At 45.0% G+C, this 26,220-nt stretch overlaps 1 protein-coding gene across 4 annotated transcripts in view; it reads right to left on the bottom strand.

Annotated features, from left to right (window-relative positions):
* Positions 1 to 26,220, bottom strand: part of PIP5K1B (phosphatidylinositol-4-phosphate 5-kinase type 1 beta) — a 125,893-nt gene that overhangs the window by 31,095 nt on the left and 68,578 nt on the right. For all 4 annotated transcript variants that reach the window (XM_081930643.1, XM_081930640.1, XM_081930642.1 and 1 more), the window contains 4 exons: positions 6,641 to 6,852; positions 4,902 to 4,985; positions 4,751 to 4,799; positions 3,647 to 3,731 (listed from right to left, as the gene is read on the bottom strand). In XM_081930643.1, the coding sequence (XP_081786769.1) occupies positions 3,647 to 3,731; positions 4,751 to 4,799; positions 4,902 to 4,985; positions 6,641 to 6,852 (430 nt within the window). The remainder of the gene's footprint in view (positions 1 to 3,646; positions 3,732 to 4,750; positions 4,800 to 4,901; positions 4,986 to 6,640; positions 6,853 to 26,220) is intronic.

Below are 26,220 nucleotides of genomic sequence, written 5' to 3'. Positions count from 1 at the left end.
AGCTATGAACTATGCCATGCAGGAAACCCAAGATGGACAGGTCATAGTGGAAAGTTTTGACCAAGCATGATCCACCTGTATCCCTGCAAAGAAAACTCCATGGACAAAGACAAAAGGCATATAAAAGTTATGACGCTGGAAGATGAGCCCCTCAGGTCGGAAGGCGTCCAACATGCTACTGAGAAAGAGCGGAGGACAAGTACAAGTAGATTCAGAGTTGATGAAGAGGCTGGGCCAAAGCCGAAAGGTTGCTCAGTTGCGGATATGCTTGGAAGCGAAAGAAAAGTCCAATGCTGTAAATAAAAATATTCCATAGGAACCTGGAATGTAAGAACCATGAGCCTGGGTAAGTTGGATGTGGTCAAAAATGAGATGGCAAGGATAAATATTGACATCCTGGGCATCAGTGAACTAAAATGGATGGGAATGGGCGAATTCAGTTCGGATGACCATCATATCTACTACTGTGGGCAAGAATCCCATAAAATAAATTGAGTTGCCCTCATAGTCAACAAAAGAAAGCTGTACTGGGATGCAATCTGAAAAATGTTAGAAAGCTGTACTGGGATGCAATCTCAAAAATGTTAATATGATCTCAATACGAATCCAAGGCAGACCTTTTAACATCACAGTAATCCAAGTTTATTCACCAACTACTGGTGCTGAAGAAACTGAAATTGACCAATTCTATTAAGACTTACAACACCTTATAGAAGTGACACCAAAGAAGGATGTTCTTCTCATTATAGGGGACTGGAATGCTAAAGTAGGGAATCAAGAGATAAAAGGAATAACTGGCAATTTTGGCCTTGGAGATCAAAACGAAGCAGGGCAAAGGATAATAGAGTTCTGTCAAGAGAACAAGCTGGTCATCACAAACACGCTTTTCCAACAACACAAGAAACGACTCTACACGTGGACATCACCAGATGGGCAGCATCGAAATCAGATTGATTATATTCTCTGCAGCCAAAGATGGAGAAGCTCTATACAGTCAGCAAAAACAAGACCTGGAGCGGACTATGACTCAGATCATCAGCTTCTTATAGAAAAATTCAAGCTTAAACTGAAGAAAGTAGGAAAAACCACTGGGCCAGTAAGATACAATCTAAATCAAATCCCTTATGAATACACAGTGGAAGTGAGGAACAGGTTTAAGGATTTAGATTTGGTGGACAGAGTGCCTGAAGAACTATGGATGGAGGCTCGTAACATTAAGAAGAGGTGGCAAGAATACACAGAGGAACTATACCAGAAAGATATGGATGGCTCGTACACCCCAGGTAGTGTGGTTGCTGACCTTGAGCCAGACATCCTGGAGAGTGAAGTCAAATGGGCCTTAGAAAGCACTGTTAATAACAAGGCCAGTGGAAGTGATGGTATTCCAGCTGAATTATTTAAATTTTTTTTTAAAATGTTTGCATAGGCACTCACAAAATACTTGAATGACACATTCCATGTTACAAAAGTTCAGATAACTTCCAATAGGTTATAGGTAAAGGTAAAGGACCCCTGGACGGTTAAGTCCAGTCAAAGGCGACTACGGGGTGCAGCACTCATCTTGCTTCAGGTCAAGGAAGCCAGCGTTTGTCCACAGACAGCTTTCTGGGTCATGTGGCCAGCAGGACTAAACAGCTTCTGGTGCAATGGGACACCACGACAGAAGCCAGAGCACAAGGAAACGCTGTTTACCTTCCCACCGAAGTGGTACCTATTTATCTACTTGCACTGGTCTGCTTTTGAACTGCTAGGTTGGTGGGGGAGAGAGGAGAAGAAGAAGAAGAAGAAGAAGAAGAAGAAGAAGAAGAAGAAGAAGAAGAAGAAGAAGAAGAAGAAGAAGAAGTTGTTATAAGCATCCCGACTACGGTGGTACTCTGGTTCTCAAACTTAATCCGTTCCGGAAGTCCGTTCCAAAACCAAAGCGCTCAAAAACCAAGATATGTTTTCCCATAGAAAGTAATGCAAAACGGATTAATCCATTCTAAACTTTTAAAAACAACCACTAAAACAGAAATTAAACATGAATTTTACTATCTAACAAGACCACTGATCCATAAAACGAAAGCAATAATCAATGTACTGTAGTATAAAATAAATAGAACAGTATTGTAGATCAGGCATGTCCAACTTCAAGTAGGCTGCTTCCCCCGAGGGGGAAGGGATGGGTCCAGGGTGGGTGCTGGCTGCTTCCCCTGATGGTGCATGGGTGGGTGCAGGGTGGGCAGGTGCACAACTCTTTCTCCACCGCCAAGCGAGTCCTTTCTCTCCCCTCCCCCCCAAAGCAGCTCTGTCTCTCTCACTCTTCAAACCAGCTGGGCTGCAGAGCTCTCCCCAGAACACTACAATTACAATGGGGGGGCGCAAATTAGCAGTGCAACAGTAAAGATGGAAGCTCAGGACTCAAAACGGAGCATGTTCGGCTTCCAAGGCAAAGTTCACAAACCGGAACACTTACTTCCGGGTTTGCAGCCTTCGAATTCCAAGTTGTTTATGAACTAAGCTGTTTGAAAAACAAGGCACCACTGTACCTTGCTATGTTTGAAAATAAGCCAGAACATTCTCAACAGTTGTGCCAGCATTAGGTATGACTTAAGAGTCACAGGCAGAAACACCATTACAAAGTTTTGTGGACAGCCCACCTTCAGACAGAATCACAGAATCATAGATACTTCTAAAACTATTTTTCTGAGAGAACTTAAAGCATGAAAAATGTAACATATAACTTGGGAAGATTCTTGCTAGATCACACAAAGACTATGCCATGCAAGACGAAAAACGTGCAAGACGAAAGAGTTTTCCGTTTTTTGAGTCGTTCCGCAAGACGAATTTCCCTATGGGTTTGCTTCGCAAGACGAAACGTCTTGTGAGTTCTTGCGAGTTTGTTTCCTTTTTCTTAAAGCCGCTAAGCCGTTAATAGCCACTAAACCGCTAAGCCGCTAAGAGCCGTGCTTCGCAAGACGAAAAAACCGCAAGATGAAGAGACTCGCGGAACGGATTAATTTCGTCTTGCGAGGCACCACTGTAACTTGTGAAGACCACACCGACTCCTGGAGAGCAGTTCTCAGCCATTTTGCTCCTCAAAAATCTTTTTCGTGCCATACTGTGAGCTTAGCATGTTGTGTAAACTGGGACTTGTAGTTAGGCTCTCTCCTCACTAACCACAAGCTGCAGCTGGTCTTAGTTACAGCTTGTGGTTTGTGAGCTTGACCACAAGTCCCAGTTCAGATAGAACACTAACGGAACCCTTAGTTTAACCTCAGCATAGCACAGCAGTAAAAAGCCACAGTCTGTCATGCAAAGCAGCCCCTGGACTCCATCTAGTCCTGCAGTCTGTTTTCGATAGCAGCCAAATTCTTCGGGAAAGCAGATGGCATACCATGATGGCAACAGCTGTCTTGCACCCTGTGTCTCCCAGCAACATTTAACATGGGGCTCCCCTTCCTATTCTTCATCATGTGACACATCCACCAACAGTGCCAGCCATCTTACCAGCTAAGTCACCATTCAAAAGCTATTTTCAAGGTGTCTCCATAGGAGAAGTATGTCACATTGAGACTTTTTTGTAGAAAGCAATGAATAAATGCAACTAACAAAAGCAACAACTGAAGAGTGGCTCTAACCTCACGACTGGTGACATGGCACTTACCCTGATTCTTTTTGAATACCCTGGAACTCATAAACTTTAAAAACCTATCAGCATAAAAACTTGGCCTGTGTACTGAAACTGTGTCCTACAAGACAAAAAAATAAAGGTATTTAATATTAGGAGAATCAGAGAGAAAACATTTTTTTTAAAGACTACAATGGAGAAATTCAACAATATTCGTCATTCAGCAGAATGGACATCATCAGTGGAACAGATTCTACCTCTCCCTGAATGCCTCCAAAATCTGCTTTGGGGGCCACAGCAGATTTGGGGGAGGGGCTGCACAGCAAGGAGAGCAAGTCTACTTCTGTGACCTTGGAGGTCATCCACTGTTTATGGTGGAAGACATTTTTAACAGAATTGTGAAATCTTCAATAGATCATGTAGCTAAAAAAATCCAGTGTTCGTCACTCACTGTCAAGGTATCATTGCCAACATGTACTGTTCAACTTCAGCCCTTTTAATTTCATAATAATATTTACAGAGGCTCCCCAACTTCTTCAGGGGAAGTTAAAGACTGACTCCCTCTGTTTAAACATTGAGATGTTGTTTGAAGGCTTACTAAGGTGTTTATCAATTCCCTAACCGATTCATGATGAAGACAGATGTTCCAGATACAGTTGCCTGAACAAATAACAAGCCTTATATGGATGCCAGTCTGATGAAGTCTTTAAAACATGCAAAGGGAGGCTAGATTAATTACCAACGCTATCAGGGGGTTAGGATGCTAGCTGTTGTGCTGAATGTCTTTGCCACTGGAAAGCTTATTTCTTGTCTGTTAATTTAAGAAAAGTTTTTGCACTCTAGCCTTTGCAAATATCAGTTTTGTCTTCATCCCCAGTGAAAACAATATTTGCAGTTGCTTTCCCTTTGGCCCTTGCCTCTCCCTCTCCTTCCATCTGTTGTTTACCCAACTACCACTAGGCAGACTATAAACTTTTGTCGATCGGTATTTGTCACTTATAAATAAGCAAATGCATCAATGGCAGTGAACTTCAACAGCATAAATATCCTCATGTCACACACAGTATGCAATTGTCAATAGTAAGAGAGAAGTAATTTACACAAAAACCAAACATTCCAACAATACAAAGCATGGCTTACCCCATCATAAACAAGTGCTTTCCAGGAATGCTCCAGCTTCTTTATTAACCTAATAACACACACACAAGCACTTAATGACATATACTCCATCTTACAACCAATTTAAATCCAGCAGATATATCTGTATCCAAATAATGTTATTCTACGTTACCTGTAAGACTGCAGGATATCAATAATGCCCATAAATAGCAGAAGCTTTTCTCCTTTGTGGCTTTTAGCCGGAATGCCACCCATTCTAAGAGAAGCAACAGAGTGAGACATTATACATTAGATCTTCTTTGAAAAGTTAAAACTGAAACATACTAGCAATGAAAAACAAAAGAATCTATAGTGTTTCGATTAAGACAGCACATGCAAAGGACAATATGGTTTGGTGAACAAAATGGATGTTCAAAGCAGACTATCCTTTTTAGTTTCATTTTAACAAGTGTACTTTGGCTTCAATTTTCCAGTATAATCTACAGCATGATGTACAGGTTAAGAACTAACAACAATTGGAGCACAACTTCATTCATTTTACACACAAATTGGTGCAAACAATGAGTGTGAATAGCACCACACAGTGATACTATCAGGGAAGGACTTCAGGGATGTTGATGTCATGGCTGCCGCAGGCAAAGGTTTTCTATTATGCCTCTATAGCAGGAGTGCAGGCCAACTTTGGCCATCAGGGCTCCCCACTGGGCCGGCCTGCCTGTTCCTAGCAAGCCAGGCTCACCTGTCCCACACCTGACAACCTACACCATGTCAGCTAGAGGGCCAGAACTGGCATGGCTTCCAAAGGAGCAGTGAGTTCTCACTTCAAGTGAGTTCCCCATGGTTCCTTTACTTCAGTGAGGCATGTTCACCTCAACCAACAGCAGGTGGGCAATGAGAGCACACCTTGCTCCAGGTCACCAGACATTTGAAAAAGTGTCAGGGGGCTGACTGCCTCAGCTGATCTGTAAATCTTTTTTTGGAGAAAGTCAGTAGTTGCAATTTCTGAAGCCACTTTTTCTCCCTCTTCACACACTTACATTTCTGTTACAACATTACTTGTAATCTTACATGATTAACCTTTTTCTTTATTTCCCTTTGGTATGTGCATAGTATAAATAATACCAGAGATTTAAGGTTGTTCCTGGGTTTTCTGCTTTTCTTGGGCACACAACTGATAAACCAATCTCTTTTTTTGGGATTTTCTGGTCTGTGGGAGGACATTGGGTTTTCCAAAAGATATTTGATTAAAATCTATCCTTCCATCATTCACAAATTGAAAGCCCGTTGTAGATGTAATATTTGGAACATGAGGGAATGATTCAGAAATAGCCATTAACTCTTTTTTGTTTTAAGAACAGATTTTTAGGGGAAACAGCCTTCCTAGGAAAGCTAACCAACAGACTGAAACTGACACAGGGAGAAATAGAAGAGGATGCCTTCACTCCGGTACAGCTCCCGTTTATCACATACACAGCCCAACAAGACAACACCACAAACCCACCAACAGCATATGGATAACTTAACCCAACAACGCCCCCCTCACACATGCACAAAGAAATCCAACTGCAGCCAAGCAAATGCAACCATCCAACCCCTAGGCCACCCCAACCTCTCTCACCACCAAGGAAACATAACAAGCAAATAGAAAGAGAACCTACTCAAGTGAAGCTGATACAAAACCCCACACATACACTAAGCAAAAGAACATAGGCTTTACCATCCCACCCCCTCTCTTCTTCCTAACTCTATTCTGCACATAACACCAATGTCTCACAACAAATGTAACTGATCTGTAGAAAACATAACCTGAAAAAAGAGACAATGCATGTGCTTTTGTAAACAAGGAAAATCTTTAATAAAAAAACTTTATTAAAAATAAAATAAAAAGCGAACAGATTTTTAGGGACCTACGTGTTGGTACTCTCTGTGATGACACAGTCCCCAGATTTTCCTGGACCCTGTATTGATTCCATCGCTGTAGAATAGAGAACTCTCTGTCCTCCTGGGCGTTTAGAATCCGATGTGTTTTGAGAAGTTTCACCCTCTCTCTCTTTTGCAGCAGAGTCCAATATATGGATTCCCAGCAGCAAGCTATAATCCATTATTTTAAAGCTTTCCAGTACCTAGTAATAAAGATGTTTAGATTGAAATTGGTTATGTTGCCAGAACCAAATGGCTGAATTCACAGAGGTAAAACAAAAACAAAAAAAAGTTCTAAGGATATGCAACAAACAATCTGGCATCAGATATCAAATCCAAGAAAAGTACAGTACTCTACCAGCTACAGAATGATGTGAATTTTATAAAACAGAGAAGAGATAAACAAAATAACCAAGAGACTAGAACCTAGTAATAGACTTTTTGTAGTTCAAAATTCAAAGGCCACTGCATTTCTGTTATGCATTTCATAAATCTGCATTAAGAAACAGTCAATATGAGAAATGAATATGCAAAGTTATTAAGAGATTATTCTTATTTATTATTATCTAAATATGGAAACCAGTGCTATTTTTCTAGAAAAAGAGGTGCCGGAATTCACCACGACCACCTCCCTTGTTCTCTTATAATGACAATGGTACCCAACTGAGAGGTGCTGGAAATGAGTTCCGGCTGGGGAAAAAAACCCCTGAAGGCAACATATAAGCTTTATTTGATAACCAACAAACTAAAGTTATTTTCACATGCAAGGTTTACTTGCCATCATTGTAGTTTAGATATGTGGTTCAGTGTTCATTCTGTGGGAATAGCATGAGGGAAGGAACATTCAAGGTCCTTTATCCCAAGGTTAGTGATTAGTATAATCTACACCACTTTGAACAAATTGAGTATTTCAGTATATCAGCATCAGTATATGCTTTGTATGGGACAATACTTGCAACTTGTCAGGGAACTGCCATCGGAGCCAGAGGCGGAGGGAAGGCTCCAGAGGGATGCCGGAGAGGGTCCCAGTAGGGAGAGAGGCAGCCCATCTGCTGGGGAAGGAAATCAGCATAGCATAACACCAGTGGAGAAGGGGGGCAGATGGGGGAATTGGCGAGGGGGCTCCAGGACTCCTCGCCGGAGACCAGCGGGGAGAGCACAGGTCCTCCGCTGCCCACACCCTCCCTGCGCAGAAGGCTTCAGTGCAGGGAGAGTAGGAGGAGACTCGGCGTCAAAGAACTTCTTTGCTGGAAGAAGTTCAAGAAACGCCCACTGACGGATTCTGCCAGCGATTGAGACAGCCACGGATGGGTGGCTGTCCGGACAGAAAGGGTTCACCCAGGTAACCCAGCCAGGTGTGGCGACAACTTACGCACGAGCAACCCCTAGAACCATTACAGCAATCTGTCAGTCACTGACGTTGCTTGTGCGCAGCCCCGGAGAGGCAGCACGATGAGCCGAACAGGGACAGCCGGAGAGCCAGAGCAACCAGCTGCGATGCTGAGTCTGGTAGAGAGAAATCGAGACTTGGAACAGCATGTAGCTATCTTGACGGCGTGGCTGGACGAAAGACGGACTCAGGATGCGCAGGTCAGACCCACCCCCATCGCAAGGAAAGTACCGGGGCTGGTACACAAGTTTGGTGGGAAACCCCAGGACTACAATGCGTTCCGAACGGAAATAAGAGTACGCTTTGGAACTGCAGCATAATGACTTTGCTGATGACGGGAAGAGGGTAGCTTACATTGTGGGGCATCTGGAGGATGGGGCGCGTGAATGGATCAGGCCCCTAATGGCGACGCAAAATGATGCCTTGAAGGACCTTAAGAAATTCTTCCAGGCAATGAATGCGATGTATTCCAGCGAAGTGGAGTGTCAGGGAACTGCCATCGGAGCCAAGAGTGGAGGTGAGGCTCCCTAGCGATGCAGGAGAAGGGCCCAGCCGGGACAGAGGGAACATTTCATCGGAGGAAGGAGATCAGCGTGACACCAGGAAGAAAAGAGAGCCGGAAGGGACGTCAGAGAGATGGCTCCAAGACTCTTCCACAGAGACCAGCGGGGAGAGCCCAGGACCTCCGCTGGCCACACCCACTCTGCGCAGAAGGCTTCCGCGCAGGGAGGCTAGGCGGCGACTTGGTGTCAAACAGCTTTTATGTTGGAAGAAGTTCAGGAAACGCCCACTGATGGATTCTGCCAGTGACTGACACAGCCACGGAGAAAGTGCTGTTCAGCCAGGGAAAAGTTTAGCCAGGTAACGTTGCCAAAAGCAGCGGCCACTTACGCACAAGCAACCCCAATTCCCTTTACAGCAATCCGTCAGTCTTTGACGTTGCTTGTGCACAAGGATAGGACAGGCAGCATCATGAGTCAAACAGGAGGAACAGGCGCCGGAGAGGGAGCAGCGGCAGCGCCAAATCTGGAGGAGAGAAACCGTGATTTGGAACGGCAGGTGGCTCTGTTAGCGGCGCGGCTAGATGAAAGGCGGACTCAAGATGCCCAGGGAAAGCCCATCCCCATCACAAGGAAGGTACCAGGACAGGTGCACAAGTTTGGGGAAAACCCCAGAGATTATAATGCATTCAGGACGGAGGTACAGTACGCGCTGGAACTGCAGTATGATGATTTTGCTGATGACGGGGAGAGGGTGGCTTATGTTATCGGACACCTTCAGGACGCGGCCAGAGAATGGATCCGGCCATTAATGGCAACGCAGAATGCTGCCCTGAAGGACATTAGGAATTTTTTTGGCGCCATGGATACCATGTTCTCAAGTGAAGTAGAACAGAGTGTGACGCGCAGGGAACTGATGGCGTGCAAGCAGGGGGGCCAGTCAGTTAGAGAGTACTGGTCGCATTTTGCGATGCTGATCCACAGACTTGGGTGGGAACTGGGTTCGGAACCCGTGCAAATGCTTTTTGAGGAAGACTTATCCCCCTCGGTGAAGGATGAACTTTCCCGCGCGCCCCGCCCTCAATCGATGGATCAGCTGACTAAAGCTGTGCTTGCGATAGGAGTACGGCAATAAGCGCACGCTCTAGAGAAGCGGGAAGGGAGGGGAGAGCGTTGGCATGACAACCGCATTCCTGAAATACCAGAGCAGCCTTCCCAGCCAGTGGAACCAATGGAGATTGGAGGAGCGCGCGCGGGGGGGGTTTCAAACTCCAGCGAAGTTCGAAAGAAGGAGGGAAAGGAGGGGAAAACAGCCAAGAAGTGTTTCCTCTGCCAACAGCCAGGACATTTTGCCAGGGTCTGCCCTCAGAGGAACGCATGGCAAGAAATGGTGGGGGCTGCTGGCTGTGAGGAGGAGGGGGATAAGGAGCAGGGAAAAGCCAACGCTTAATTGCCGATCAGTGGGCACAGCAGCCAGGCCAGCAACCAGTAAAAGTGCCCAAGCCAGACCCCCCCCAAGCAGCCATAGCCATAGAGGTGGTACTAGAACTCCCTAATGGACACCAAATCAAGGTGAAGGCACTGCTGGATTCCGGCAGTTCTTGCAATTTTTTTTGCAAGGATTTTGCACTGGAGCACCAGCTCCACCTTCTGCCTCTAGAGAGTCCCTTACAAGTAACGACCATTGATGGCAGAGAACTCCTGGGAGGAGAAGTGACGCACCAGATTCCCCCCATGAGAATGAGAGTTTCCAGACACACAGAAACCATTGCCTTCCGCGTAGCCACACTGGCAGGACCACCAATCGTACTGGGGATGAGCTGGCTGGCACTACATGATCCAGTGGTAGCATGGCACCAGCGGACAGTTACTTTTGGGTCAGCTCACTGCATGGAACACTGTCACGGGGGGGAGACCCCGAGGATGGCCGTAGCCAGGGTGGCAGGGATGGCGGTGGGGGAAAAGGGGAAGGTACCACCGCAATACGCTGACCTGCAGGAGGTCTTCAGTGAGAAGGAAGCGGATAGACTACCCCCCCATAGGCCCTTTGACTGTCAAATCAACCTACTCCCAGGAGCTCAGCTGCCAGTGGGTAAACTGTATGCCATGTCAGACAGAGAGATGCAGGAGTTGCGGGAGTTTATTGACAAGAACCTGAAAAGAGGTTTCATAAGAGAATCAAGGGCGGTGGGAGGCAGTCCGGTGTTCTTTGTGGACAAAAAAGACACTAAACAGCCCAGATTGGTCGTAGATTTCAGGGCGTTGAACCTTGTATCGGAACCCGTGACCTTCCCAATGCCCAGGATTGACGATATTTTAACCAGGGTGAGGAAGGGGAAGATTTTTACCAAGCTGGACCTCCGGGGAGCGTACAATTTGATTAGGATGAGGGAGGGGGATGAATGGAAAACCACCATGTTCACCCCTCTGGGGGCCTTTGAGTACTTAGTTATGCCTTTTGGATTACAATCAGGCTCAGCCTGTTTTCAATCTTTCATGCACCACGTGTTGGGATCCCTGCTGTACAAGAATTGCGTGGCCTTCTTAGATGACGTGTTAATCTATTTGGAGAACGAGGAGCAACATGTCAAAGACGTCCGGGAAGTGCTAAAGAGGCTACAGGAGCACCAGTTGTGGGTCAAACTGGAGAAGTGCCAATTCCACGCCCGAGAGGTCGAGTTCCTGGGATACAGGACAAGGGCCTAGCTATGGACCCAGGCAAGGTGCAGGCGGTTCTGGAATGGAAGACCCCCAAGACCCGGAAGGATGTGCAGAGGTTCCTGGGGTTTGGGAATTTCTATTGGAGGTTCATCAAGAACTTCGCCCACTTAACCGCACCCATCACCGATTGTCTCAGTAGCAAAAGGAAGTTCGTCTGGACAGAAGAGGCACAGCAATCTTTTGAAAGGCTAAAGAGGGCGTTCGCTTTGGAAGAGCAGCTCTTGCACGTGGATCTGCAGAAGCCAATGAGGCTGGAGACAGACGCGTCAGACCGAGCCATGGGGGCGGTGCTGCTACAGCCGGGAGACCAGTCCAGCTGGAGGCCGTGCGCCTTTTTCTCGAGGAAGCTGAGCAAGTCGGAGCAAAACTACACGGTGTATGATCGGGAACTGCTTGCAATTTATGAAGCTTTTCGACGCTGGAGACATTTGTTAATAGGGGCGCAGCACAAGATCCAGGTGTGCACGGACATAAGAACCTGGAATACTGGAGGACTGCACGGGTGCTCAACCAGCGACAAGTGCGATGGGCTCAGGAGTTCTCCAAGTTCTTCTTCGAGATTTGGTACATGCCGGAAGAGGAAAACGTCAGAGCAGACGCCCTCTCCCGGAAGCCGGAGTACATAGAAGGAGAGGGACCACCAGAAGCCCAACATGTGATCCCCAAGAACCGATGGGTGTGGGGGGGAGTGTTGGTGGGGAGACGAGAACTAGCCGGGCTGACGAGGGACGACGAGTTTGCCCAAACCAAAATCAGGGAACTAAGGGGTGAAGGGGAAAACCATGGGGGTTTTGAGGAGAAGGAAGGGGTACTGTATTACAGGGGAGCACTCTACGTACCAGGGGATGACTTGAGGAGAAGGGTACTCAAACAACTACATGATAACGCGACGGCGGGGCATTTCGGTCAACACAAAACCATGTTGCTTGTCACCAGGCAGTTCTGGTGGCCAAGAGTGAGGGAAGATGTACGGGAGTACGTATGGGGTTGCGACCGCTGCCAACGAGCGAAAGGGGAGAGGGCGGCACCCGCAGGGTTACTGGAACCCTTACCCACACCGGGAAGACCATGGGAGGTGGTATCCATAGATTTTATGACCGATTTGCCCAAGTCAAGGGGGAAAACAGCCGTCATGGTTGTTGTAGACCTGTTAACAAAAATGTGCCATTTTATCGCTTGCTCACATGCGGTGACGGCAGAGGAAACTGCTAGGCCGTTTGTGGATCACATCTTCAGGCTGCATGGCGCCCCCTTGAGGGTTTTGTCCAACCGAGGAAGGCAATTTACTTCCAGGTTCTGGAGGAAGTTCATGAGCTTGCTGCAAGTCGAGGTGAGCTTCTCGACAGCCAGACACCCGGAGACCAACGGGCAAGCGGAAAGAGCGAACAGTATACTCCAACAATACCTACGCTGCTATGTCAGCGAGAGGCAGAACGATTGGGTGGAGAAACTAGCGCTGGCTGAATTTGCGTATAATAACGCTGAACATGTGTCCACGGGAATGAGCCCGTTCATGGCCAATTATGGGTGTCACCCCAGGGCCTTCCCAGGGGAGGGGGAGGAGAGGTGGAGTGTACCGGCGGCAGAGCATTTTGTGGAGGAAATGGAGGCCTTACACCAACAACTTAAGATGAACTTGGAAAGGGCCAAGGAAGTGTACAAGAGGCAGGCAGACAAGCACCGTAGGGAAGGGGAAACCATACGGGCTGTGGTTGTCAACCCAAGGGTTACCGTTCAAGGGAGGTTGCAAGAAGTTGCGGCCAAGGCGGCTGGGACCTTTCGAGGTAACACAGCAGGTTAATCCTGTGGCATTTAGGCTCAAGTTGCCAACCAGCATGAAACTATACCCGGTGTTCCATAGATCTTTACTCTCACCATACAGGGAGGGACTGGAATTTCCAGGGAGAGAGAGAGAGGTCCCCACACATCCACAGGTAGAGGAGAGGGAACTCAGTAGTCAAGCCACGGAAATACTTGATTCAAGATGGCGAGGGAGACAGGTGGAGTATTTGGTGGCTTGGGAGGGGGAGCCCGAGTCGGAAAACACGTGGGTTCCCGCGGAAACCATCAGGGATGAGTATCTCCGGGGGAGGTTTCACAGCAGGTTCCCAAGGAAGCCCAAACCAATAGCGAGGTTCTGGGAGGAGCAATTTGGCACCACAGAAGACGAAGAAGAGTTTATGGGATTTCCGGCCTCCGAAGAGGAGGGGGGAGGTATCAGAAGGAGAGGAATCGGATTGGGAAGATTACCCCGTAAGCAGAGATAGCAGCAGGTGGAGAGCAATGTTTGAATCTTCAGAGGATGGGGATAGCTCCTTCCGGGGATTCCCCGCATCACCGTCAGAGGGGAGAGAGGAATTTGGGCCAAAGGAACAGGCCAGAGGTGAGGGGGGTCCTGGGGGGGAGGTGGATGTCAGGGAACTGCCATCAGAGCCAAGAGTGGAGGTGAGGCTCCCTAGCTATGCAGGAGAAGGACCCAGCCGGGAGAGAGGGAACACTTCATCGGAGGAAGGAGATCAGCGTGACACCAGGAAGAAAAGAGAGCCGGAAGGCACGTCGGAGAGATGGCTCCAAGACTCTTCCACAGAGACCAGCGGGGAGAGCCCAGGACCTCCGCTGGCCACACCCACTCTGCGCAGAAAGCTTCCGCGCAGGGAGGCTAGGCGGCGACTTGGTGTCAAACAGCTTTTATGTTGGAAGAAGTTCAGGAAACGCCCACTGACGGATTCTGCCAGTGATTGACACAGCCACGGAGAAAGTGCTGTTCAGCCAGGGAAAAGTTTAGCCATGGAACGTTGCAAAAGCAGCGGCCACTTACGCACAAGCAACCACAATTCCCTTTACATGGAGCAAAGTGTGACTCGGCGGGAACTGATGGGGTGCAAGCAGGGGAGCCAGTCCATTAGAGACTACTGGTCGCACTTTGCGATGTTAATCCACCTGCTCGGCTGGAATCTGGAATCTGGACTCTGAACCTATACAGATGTTGTTTGGGTTGTCCCCAACGGTGAAAGACGAGTTGTCCCGCGTGCCCCGCCCACAGTCGATGGATGAGCTGACCAAGGCTGTGCTTGCGATTGGAGTACGGCAGGAAGCGCGGGCTCAGGAGAAACGCAAAGTGAGAGGGGAACATTGCCATGACTACCGCATTCCTGAGATACAGAGACAGCTTTCCCAGGCGGCTGAGCCAATGGAAATTGATGGGGCGCGTGCGAGGTTTCAAACTCCAGTGAAGGTCGCAAGAGGGAGGGGAAGGATTGGAAAACTACCAAGAAGTGTTTCCTCTGCCAGCGGCCAGGACATTTTGCTAAGGTCTGCCCTCAAAGAAAAGCCTGGCAAGGGATGGTGGGGGCTGCTGGCTGTGAGGAGAAGGGGGAGGAAGGGCAGGCGCAGGGAAACGACAACGCCTGGCTGCCAACCAGTGGGGGCAGCAGCCAGGCCAGCAACCAATAGAAGTGCCCCAGCCTGACCCTCCCAAGGCAGCTATAGCCATAGAAGTGGTGCTAGAACTCCCGAAAGGGCACCCAGTCAAGGTTAAGGGGCTGCTGGATTCGGGCAGCTCCTGTAATTTCTTCAGCAGGGACTTCGCTCTGGAGCACCAACTCCACCTGCTGCCCCTGGATTTTCCCTTGCAAGTGACCACCAGCTCAGCTCAAATCACAGAACTGTAGAGTTGGAAGGGACCCCCAGGTCATCTAGTAACAACCCCCTACAATGCATGAATTATTTGCATTTTAATATTTGCATTTGTATTTTATTTACTACAAATCCATGTCAGGTATGTAAAATCTTTAAGATGAATGAAATTTCCTGCAATATTTTGTGTTTGTGTGTTTTATCAAGATATAGCTGCTTCTGCAGACTGTTACTATCACACTACAGTACCACCTTCCCACATGGTCCCATTAGCAAAAGTCCTATTTTCAGTGAGAACTGTGAATTTTTTGTTATTGTTATTAGTTTTTTCTTCTTCTGTAGAAACTAAACATTCTCTTACCATCAGAGAATTTATACTGCAGCAACCAAGCGCCCAATAAAAAATGAGGCAAAGTATGCAATTTTTCCTCTTGATCCCTGAGCACATAGTCAGTTGCATCTCAAAGCTTAGAAGGATTATGATTGAAAGCCTTTATTGTGCTAACCACAGGTTCAGTGCTTTTTGTGTGTGACACTTCTCACTGGTCAGGAATCGTGCCACCCATTTTTGCTGCTGCCTATGCTAGTTGTTTTGTGCTGTCACTCGTTGCACTTTTATCAAGATATGACTACTGGCACTTCATTTTTACCAAAACAGTTTTCAAGCATAAAGGATGCTTGAACCTCACATGTAAACACACAAAGGCATAAAACACAGAGCATTCAATGCACAATGATAATAAATGAAAGCATTTCACCATAAAATGTGTAACTTAAAATAAGGCTTGCCATGTTTTTGGGGTCGCTTGCAATCTGTCCCCAGACTGTTCTTAAGGTCAGCCCCTCAGTCCCGCCTCAGTCCTTCTTAGATACTTCCGGCCCCCACCTCTGCACCTGCAGAGAGCATCACAATATCTGTATCCTCTCTTTGCATATACTCTCAGGCCTCCATCACAACGGTGGGGGGGGGGCGTGTGAGATTATCTTCCTTCTAAACCACCCAGACCAGAACACAGATCATTAAATATAAACCTAAATTTAATTAAGGAATGTTACATTCAGAACAGGCAACCGTCACATACAAAAGTTTTACAGTTAAATATTATTAACCTGGCACGACACCCCTCATTTTTCTCCCTGCTTCTTCACTCCTCTCTCAGTATCTCCCTCTTACTGCCTATTCCCATATTCATTCTTCCACTTATCATTTTATTAAAAGGATGCAAACATTTTTATCATGGAATCAAGACTACATAGAGCCTTTTCCAGATAATTATTTGCATTACGACACACCTCCTCCCTGAGGCCTTAGAAGTTTGTCTACTTTTAAAATCTACTAAATGGCGGATTTCCCCTGGAGCTCCTGAGGGAGATCTGCTTTGTAGGCTCGGGTCCCGCAGCTACGGCGAAGCGGGGACCCCCAAAAATTACAGGCACGAAGCCTGTAAGCCGGAGACTCGGTGGGCACCTTTGCGCCCCCCCGAAGCCGTGAAGGAGCCTTTTTAAAGGCTTTGGAACGGCAGCGGGTGAGTGGCGCGGTGCTGAGAGTCGCTTGTACCCAGCCTGCGAAGCGAAGCCGTGTCACCATTGATGGAGAGCGCTGATTTATTCCTTCAAATTTGGGAACAAAGACACTATCACCCGTGAGTAGGACAAAGACCTAAGAAACAATTTGGGACTTAAATTTCTTGAATCTGGAAACCGAGACGGGAAAGGACTAAAAAGGAAGTCTGCCTTTCCGCTCTGCAGCAGGGGCGCCGACTTATAAAAAATATTGGGGGGGCCCATACCGACTTATAAAAAATATTGGGGGGGCCCAAGACCTCCAAACCGCTGCTGCTGGGGGAACGAAAGGGGCGAGCCCCGGGCTGCCCCGACCTTAAGTGAACCTGTGAGGGCCTGCCCTTTGCGGCAGCCGATTGGCTGCCGCCGTGGGCGGTGAATATTAATGATGTATCATTTTTGTGCTTCATGCTGTGGCCACAGACATGTGATCTGATGGTGAATTTGGGGTGACCCAATGCAAAAATCCTGAGAATCCCTGTGGATCCATGCTTTGTAACCACGTTTTTGCACCATTGCAGCCCCAGGCAACAGTGGGTGCGTGATTTTTGGGGGGGCAGGCTGTAGCCATGGACATGCTATGTGATCTGATGGTGAATTTGGGGTGACCCAATGCAAAGATCCTGAGGATCCCTGTGGATCCATGTTTTGTAACCACGTTTTTGCACCATTGCAGCCCCAGGCAACAGTGGGTGTGTGATTTTGGGGGGGCAGGCTGTAGCCATGGACATGCTATGTGATCTGATGGTGAATTTGGGGTGACCCAATGCAAAGATCCTGAGGATCCATGTGGATCCATGCTTTTTAACCACGTTTTTGCACCACTGCAGCCCCAGGCAACAGTGGGTGCGTGATTTTTGGGAGGCAGGCTGTAGCCATGGACATGCTATGTGATCTGTTGGTGAATTTGGGGTGACCCAATGCAAAGATCCTGAGGATCCATGTGGATCCATGCTTTTAAACCACATTTTAAGTGGGGAGGGAAGGAAAAACACAGAACGGACAAGGAGCACGAGAGGGGTGTGCAGAGAAGCAGCTGGCTAAGAATGCAGGGGAGGGGTATAACGGCAAGGAGGAAAGGAAGGCAAAAGTTTTCCCTCACCTACCCACCCAAGCCAGCCAGCTCGCACGCTCTCTCTCTCTCTCCCTCCTGCCTGCTTGCCTGGAGGGGAGGGGCTTTCCCTGCTCTTTGTTCCGTTTGAGCAAACACAGCAAGGAAACAGAGGAGGGTGGGCAGTAAGACCCTGAGGCAGAATGCAGGAAGGCAGCCGCTTCCTCTTTTTGAGGGAAAAATACGGTAATAATTTTCTTAAATTATTGGGGGGGCAGAGCCCCCCCAAACGAATTTTTGAGGGGGCTCGGGCCCCCTCAGGCCCCATGGAGTCGGCGCCTATGCTCTGCAGTAACATCAAAGCAAAGAACTGGTAAGCCTTAACTTTGAAGCTTCTTTTTGGAATAAGTGATCCTTCGTTTAAGAAACTGAGACCCTCCCCCCGCGGGCAGGAGTGGGGGGAAAGGAAGAAACTGAATTTAAACTGCCTGCTGTAAAAAAGGGAAAAAAGGGACTATATTTATACCGCTGTACCTTGACTCTGGGACGGACTGCCGGAGAAGGGAAGCCGGCTGTAGATTGTCAAGAGTGAAAGTAACAAAGTAATGATAGACTTTTGCTACTGAATTTGAAAAGATACACTTTCCCTGGGACTATAGAACTTTGTTTCAATTTTGTAGAGTCTAATACTGTGAGCCTATGCAAGAATTGGGAACTGTGTGGGACTATCTTTTTATATAAGAATACCTCCATTTTAAAACGATTTAGACAACAGCAGACTTTTCACCCCCTGGAGGAGAACTGGTTAGTTTCAGCAACAACTGAAGTTTAGCTTGCTGAATTGCTGGGAAAAGAGAATTTGGAATGTGGGAATGACCTTGACTGTAAGATAGTGGCATGGCAAATGATCAAGACAAAGGAGAGTCACAGGAAAAAACTTTGAGATCTGGCAGACAATACAAAACTGACTCTTCTACGAAAAGAAGGACCTCTACATCTGGTCCTTCTGGAGCAGGTGCTGCAAAAGCCATGTCTGAGGATGCACTCTTGAAATTCTTGGGCAAAATTAATGAATCTTTGGACCAGCTAAAGAAACAAGGTGCAGAAACAAATAAACAAGTTGCTGAAACAAATAAGACAATTGCAGAGATCTCAGGGAAAATTGACTTAAATACTAAAAGCATAATTGACCTAGGAAATAAAGTGAACACTAACACAGAATCCATTGGGAAGTTATTAGAAGAAACATCCAGTACTAGAAGGATAGCCGAGGAGGCGAAAGAGATTGCAACTGCTACTGACGAAAAGCTTCCACCGGTCATTAGGAAACTAGGAGAACATGATTTGGCATTGTCTATGATTGAAATGCAGAGGAAGGAGAGGAATCTTAGGATCCGGGCAATACCAGAGAGTGAAGGAGACAACCTGGTGGAATTTCTAACAAAAGAGTTTTCGGACTTTTGGAAACAGGAACTGGAACAGGAAGAATTTAAAATAGAGAGTGCTTTCAGATTGGGTGCAAAACAAAGGAGGAATAAGGTAAGAGACTGTTTGATAACACTAAGGTCAAGAGAAGAGAGAGATAAAATTTTAAATTTGCACTATCAAAGAACTTTGCGGATTGAGGATTCCTTCGTGGAAATTTTTAAAGATATCCTGAAACACATTTTGGATGCAAGAAGTCGGTACAAGGATCTAGTGGTTCTACTGAAGAAGAACAGTGTACTTTTCAGGTGGGAATACCCTCAAGGCCTATCCTTCAAGTACAAGGGGGAAAAAAGGAAAATAAAGACCGAGGAGGAGAAAGACAAGTTCCTAGAGCAACACGAAGAAGATCTCTACAAAGGGGCGGAATCTGGACAAGATTACCCAGGAGGAGGAATTTTGGACAAAGACAAGTTACAATTTAAAAAGACACCACCGGCGGAGGAAGAAGATTTACTTGGAGCAGTAGGAGGAGAAGATAAATAAACCCCATCATGGCTTTGAAATTACTGAGTTGGAATTGTAACGGTTTGAACATTCCCCGAAAGAGAAAAAGTGTTTTTCACATATTAAAAAAAGAACAATTGGACTTGATTTGCTTACAAGAGACACATGTGACGAGATTACATAGGAAATTACTGATTAATAAAAGATTAGGTCAAGAATTTATCTCATCAGACAAAGTCAAAAAAAGAGGAGTGGTGATTTACGTAAAGGAAAAATGGCAACCGAAATTAGTTTTTAAAGATGATCAAGGAAGATATTTGGCAATTGAAATTCAAGTTCAAGGAGAGAAAATTTTGATTGTGGGAATTTATGCACCAAATGAGGGGAAAGCAGAATTTTTTAAGAAGTTACACGAGACTTTGATGGACTATATGGACAAAAATTTAATCCTGATGGGAGACATGAATGGAGTAGTTTCAACGAACATGGATAAAGCTCAAAGACAGATAGTTACAAAAGAAGGAAGACTACCAAAAACCTTTTTTGAAATGACTGACACTATGGACTTGGTGGATATTTGGAGGATAAAGCACCCACTTGAAAGAGAGGGAACCTTCTTTTCTGAAGCCAAAATGACTTGGACTAGAATCGACCAAATTTGGATTACTAGACGAATGGCACCTAGGATAAAAAGTGGAAATCTGCCCAAAAACTTGTTCCGACCATAATGCGGTAAGGATGGTGATGAACTTAACAACAACTGGCACCTTCAGATGGAGGATGAATGACATCTTATTTAGGGATGAAGAATTCTGTAAAAAGGCCCAGAAAACTCTAAAAGACTATTTTGAAATCAACATGAGGACCAGTGTGGAAAAAAGAATAATTTGGGACGCAAGTAAAGCAGTCATGAGAGGATTCTTGATACAACAAAATGCAATTAAAAAGAGAAGCCAGAACGAAAAGAAAGAAAAAATCTTGGAGAAAATAGAAGAGGGAGAAAGGAAATTAAGATCAAAACCAAAATCACAGGACATTTTGAGAGAAATCAAATTATATCAGACACAATATATGGAGTTGATGAATCAAGAAATAGAATGGAAAATCAAGCAAATGAGACAAAGGACTTTCGAATCGGCAGATAAATGTGGGAAGTTGCTGGCTTGGCAAACAAAGAAGAGACAAAAATTGAATACGGTTACACATTTGGAAATGGATGGAAAGAATATTTATAAACCAACAGAAATTAGAGATTGCTTCCAGAGATATTTCAGACAACTGTACACACAAGGTCCTCAGAAAGATACAGATATAGAGTCATTTCTGGAAAAAAATGGACTGAGAAGGATTTCATAGGAAAGTAAAAGAATTCTGAACCAGACAATAACAGAGCAAGAAATAGAAGGTGCCATTCAAAACATGACATTGGGCAAATCTCCAGGACCGGATGGACTTACTTCCAGATACTATAAGGTTTTGAAGGAGTGGTTGATACAACCCTTGAAGGAAGTTTGTAATGAAATTTTGGAGGGAAAAAAGGCACCTGACACGTGGAAAGAGGCATATATCACACTTATACCGAAGACAGAGATGGAAAAGACTCAACTTAAAAACTATTTCTTTACTATTTCTTTACTAAATGTGGATTACAAAATTTTTGCAGACATTCTAGCAAAAAGGTTGAAAATAGTGTTGATGGAGGAGATTCACAGAGACCAGGCAGGCTTTCTCCCGAGAAGACATCTATCAGACAATGTAAGGAATATAGTAGATATCTTGGAAATGTTGGAAGTTAACATCAATACTAAAGCAGTATTGATATTTGTGGATGCTGAGAAAGCCTTTGACAATATTTCTTGGAGCTTTATGATGAAGAATCTCCGGGGGATGGGGGTAGGCCAAGGATTTGAAAATGGTATAGGTGCGATATATTCTGAACAAAAAGCAAAACTTATTGTAAATAACGTAGTTACAGAAGAATTCAAGATAGAAAAAGGGACACGTCAGGGGTGCCCAATCTCTCCACTACTTTTTATTTCGGTCCTGGAGGTTTTGCTAAACATGATCAGGAAGGACCAGTTGGTTAAAGGAGTGCAGGTCGGAGCGAAACAGTATAAACTGAGAGCATTTGCAGATGACCTAGTACTTACATTGCAGGAGCCTGAATCTAGTACAAAAAGAGTTTTAGAACTAATTCACGAGTTTGGTCAGCTAGCAGGTTTTAAATTGAATAAATCTAAAACGAAAGTATTGGAGAAAAATTTAACATTATTTGAAAAGGAAAGGTTTCAGAATGAGACAGGGTTAACTGTGGTTAAGAAAGTGAAATATTTGGGGATAAATATGACATCAAAAAACCTGAATCTGTTTAAAGATAATTATGAGAAATCTTGGATTGAAGTCAAAAAAGATTTAGAAATTTGGTCAAATATGAAGCTTTCCTTGTTGGGTTGAATTGCAGTGATAAAGATGAATGTGTTGCCTAGAATGTTATTTTTATTCCAAACATTACAGATACTTGACAAGATGGATTGTTTCAAGAAGTGGCAGAAAGATATATCTAAATTTGTCTGGCAGGGCAAGAAGCCGAGAATAAAATTTAAGATATTAACTGATATAAAAGAAAGGGGCGGATTTGCCCTGCCAGACCTTAAACTTTATTATGAATCAGCAGCTTTCTGCTGGTTGAAAGATTGGCTACTTCTTGAGAACACTGACATTTTGGACTTAGAAGGATTTAATAATATCTTTGGATGGCATGCATACTTATGGTACGACAAGGTTAAAGCTCATAAAGGTTTTAAAAATCATATTGTCAGGAAAGCACTATACAATGTCTGGATCAGATATAAAGACTTGCTGGAAAGTAAAACTCCAAGGTGGTTGTCGCCAATGGAGGCAAAGGCTCCTAAAAAACTTAATATGGAGGCCAACTGGCCGAGATATGGAGAAATTTTGGAACAAGAGGGGGACAAATTGAAACTGCAAAGTTTTGAGAAATTAAAGGGGAAAGTGAGAGATTGGCTTCATTACTATCAAATAATGGAAGTTTTCAAAATGGACAGAAAAATTGGCTTCCAGGTGGAAAAATCAAAATTAGAGACTGAACTGCTAGAACCCAGAATTTAGCAAGAATGTATAATTTGCTGTTGGAATGGAATACACAAGATGAATTGGTTAAATCGGCAATGATCAAGTGGGCACAGGACATTGGTCATGACATTTTGTTTGCTGACTGGGAAAGGTTGTGGACCACCGGTATGAAATTTACGGCATGTAATGCCTTAAGAGAGAATATTATGAAAATGATTTACAGGTGGTACATGACCCCAGTCAAGCTTGTAAAAATTTATCACCTGCCCGATAATAAATGTTGGAAATGTAAAGAAACTGAAGGGACATTCTTTCACCTTTGGTGGACGTGCCCAAGGATTAAGGCTTTCTGGGAAATGATCTATAATGAACTGAAAAAGGTACTTAAGTACACCTTCCCCAAGAAACCAGAGGCCTTTCTTCCGGGCATAGTCAGCCAAATGGTGTTAAAGAAGGATAGAACTTTCTTTATGTACGCTACAACAGCTGCAAGAATACTCATCGCAAAGTACTGGAAGATGCAAGATCAACCCACCGTGGAAGAATGGCAGATGAAGGTGATTGACTACATGGGACTGGCGGAAATGACGAGCAGAATCTGAGACCAGAGAAAGGATACGACGGAAGAGGATTGGAGAAAATTTAAAGAATATTTAAAGAAATATTGTAAAATTAATGAATGTTAGAAAGACGTTGGATTATAAAATAAGGGGTTAATTGCGGCAAGGGTAAATTTAAAGAAACTAAATTATATTAAAATTAAGCTAAAAGTATGGGAAGAATTTGCTGAAAATTTATTCAGAAATTAGAATACAGAAAGGGGAGGTATGAGGAAGTCGGGAAAGTAAGCTATAAGAAAGAAAAAAATTGAATTTATATGTGTTCTATGTTTTGTATTTTTCTTTTCTATATTGTCTTACTATTTTGTCTTTTTCTATTTGTGTTGTGTGTGAATTTGTGAAAATTTGAATAAAAATTTATTTTTTTAAAAAAAGACTCCAACATCCTAACTCTGCTATTGTTAAAATCCCAATAGGAGAGCATCAAAATATTAAAAATTCAGAAAATTGTCTCTGTTGTTTACAGGGTCTGTCCTGGCTTTTGCAAATGATTGCCAGCAGGAAGAGAACAAGATGCCGTGCCTATCCCAAACCTTCCTGTGATGACTTCAAATTCCATTGCAAAAGGTAAATATTGGCAACCATTGTGAAGCCATTCAGAAGCAAGCCCAGAACCAGTAGCCTTTTCACAGAACCTTTTCTATGGAAATGTAGAAGCAGCTGCTTCACTTTAATAATCTGACCGCCTTTTTAGTTGCAGGGGTAGATTTACAAACAGGCAGACTAGGTTGGAAGCCCAAAGTTTTCATGGGTATCACTGTCTTTTCAAAGGGGAAAATAGCATTTTGCAAAAACACAGGCAAACAAATGGTTAATATAATACTGTTACAGTGCAGGAGAAGCCCTTGTTAGCAAATAGGTTTGACACAGTTTTGAAGACACTTTCAATACCAAGCTATAAGACATTATGAATTTATGAATGAATTTGGTGCTGTTCATACCCAGTTTGAGTAATTGGGGTACTATATTTTATTATGTATTTCATTTTCAACCTACCCTTCATCAAACAATTGATCCCAGGGCAGCATACATCAGACATAAAATACAACTAAACAATTCCAATAAAAATATTAAAGCAATATAAAATTAATCCGCGTAACCTCTACTCAAAAATCAGCGGCCTGATGATGGCTAAAGAGGCAAGTTTTTAGCTGGTGTCAAAGACTAACCATTCTTGGCACCAGCCAGCTTTCAAGAAGGAGGACATTTCACAGCGGAGGAGCTGCCACTGATGAGACCCTTTCATGAGCTGTAAAGGTACAAACCTAATTTGAAAATGGTCTAACAAGCAGGGCATCACCAGCAGATATCAACTCACAAGGCAGAATGGTACAAGGAGAGGTACCACACTGGGTAACTAGGACCTAATATTATTCATTAGGTCACTAAACATTGTTAGACTATAACTCCCAGCTTCTCCAGCCAACTCAGCCAATACGTCAGGGACAGTGGGAGCTGCAGGTCAGCAACATCCAACGACCCAAGTTTGAAGACCTTAAGACTTTGAAGACTTGTAAGGGCCTTACAAGTGGGAACTTTGTCACTGTGGTACATTTTTACAGCCTCATAGTTTGAGGCTACAATAAACCTCTTGACACTCTAAGGGTAGAAGGAGCATGTGGATGTCCAAAGCAGATATTCTGCATGGTCACTAATAGCTTGATTTCATGGAATATTCATTTCTGGAGACCAAAGATGAGGAACAGTGCCTTTTGTTAGGAAGAATGTCTCATGAGCATGCAGCTGATTATTAGATCATCTCCAAATTCACACTCAAAATCCAAACAAAAGATGGCTTCATGTTCACTAACACAACTTGACATCGGGTTGCGCTGCGCCAATGAACATGGCAATCTGCCCATGAGGAATGCCCTTTTTGTTTTATAACCCCATTTCAACCAGGAGACATCTAAAGGCAGCCTTGTATAGGGAAGCTTCTTAAGGCTTAATGTTTTACTATGTTTTTATATATGCTGGCAGCTGCGCAGAGTGGCTGGGGCAACCCAGTCAGATGGGCTGGGTACAAATAATAAATTATTAGTATGTTGTTGTTGTTTTCACATCAGAATATTTCATTCAATGCACTTTTTATTCTCTGATTTACTCCTTTTATGACCCCTACAAAACAAGCTGCCAACGTGGTCTCCCCAGATGTTGCTGGACTCCGACTCTCCTCTGACCTGACCGCTGGCCATGCTGGCTGGAACTGACAGGGGTGTCCAACAACCTCTGGGGGGCCCCATGTTGGCCACACCTGCCTAAGAGTCTTTCCCTTATTTTGTTCCCTAGCAGCATCCTAGGAGACAGGGCAACCTCCCTGCCCTCTGCACAGGGAGGCTTAGCAGACAGCTCTACTGTCATAATTTTGGTGACAGGCAAAGACCTTTTAATCTCCCAGGCTTTAAAAAACCCAAAACCTTTTGTACCTTGCTTTATGCTGCTTTCAACTGCTGCTTTCCAATGCCAACTCTCACACTGATCCAGTGAGGTTTGCATCAGTCACGTGGGGAGGGAGGCTTCTTCTGTCGCTTTGCACACCCAGCTGCAGTCTCATGTGCAACGCCCACCCCCCCAATATGCTCCAGCGAGTGACAGGGATCCTCTCACAGAGTGGGGAAGGGATGCCGTGGAGGGTCCAGGAGAGAAAAATCTGCAAAAGTCGCCTGCCTCCCTCCCTGTTTTACTGACAGAAACCTTCGACGGGCTAAGGAAGGGCCATGGCTCAGTGGTAGGGCTACAGCTTTGAATGCACAAGGCACCTGGGAGAAGTGGGCCAGTGTAGCCTATTCTATAGTAATAAGTTGTTGGTTACTGCTAGGGCCATTGGCCATTTGCATGTAAGAGAAATAGGTACAGCACACGAAGCAACAGTATAAAATTCTGCATAAAATCACATTGCTATCTAGAATCATATATAGAACCTACATCCTAAAAATACACAACTCATTGTCAGGGAAGAGTTAGAAGTTTCCAGTTTCTCAGAGGGAGAAAGCATTCCCCAAGGGGGGAGGGAGAGCAGTGAAGCTAATAGAAGGGAGCAAGAGGAACAAGAGGGAGGGACCGGC

The sequence above is a fragment of the Podarcis melisellensis genome (assembly GCF_964234715.1).
Source record: "Podarcis melisellensis genome assembly, chromosome: 11".
Classification (NCBI taxonomy): domain Eukaryota; kingdom Metazoa; phylum Chordata; class Lepidosauria; order Squamata; family Lacertidae; genus Podarcis; species Podarcis melisellensis.
This window is presented reverse-complemented; position numbering and strand designations above follow the sequence as displayed.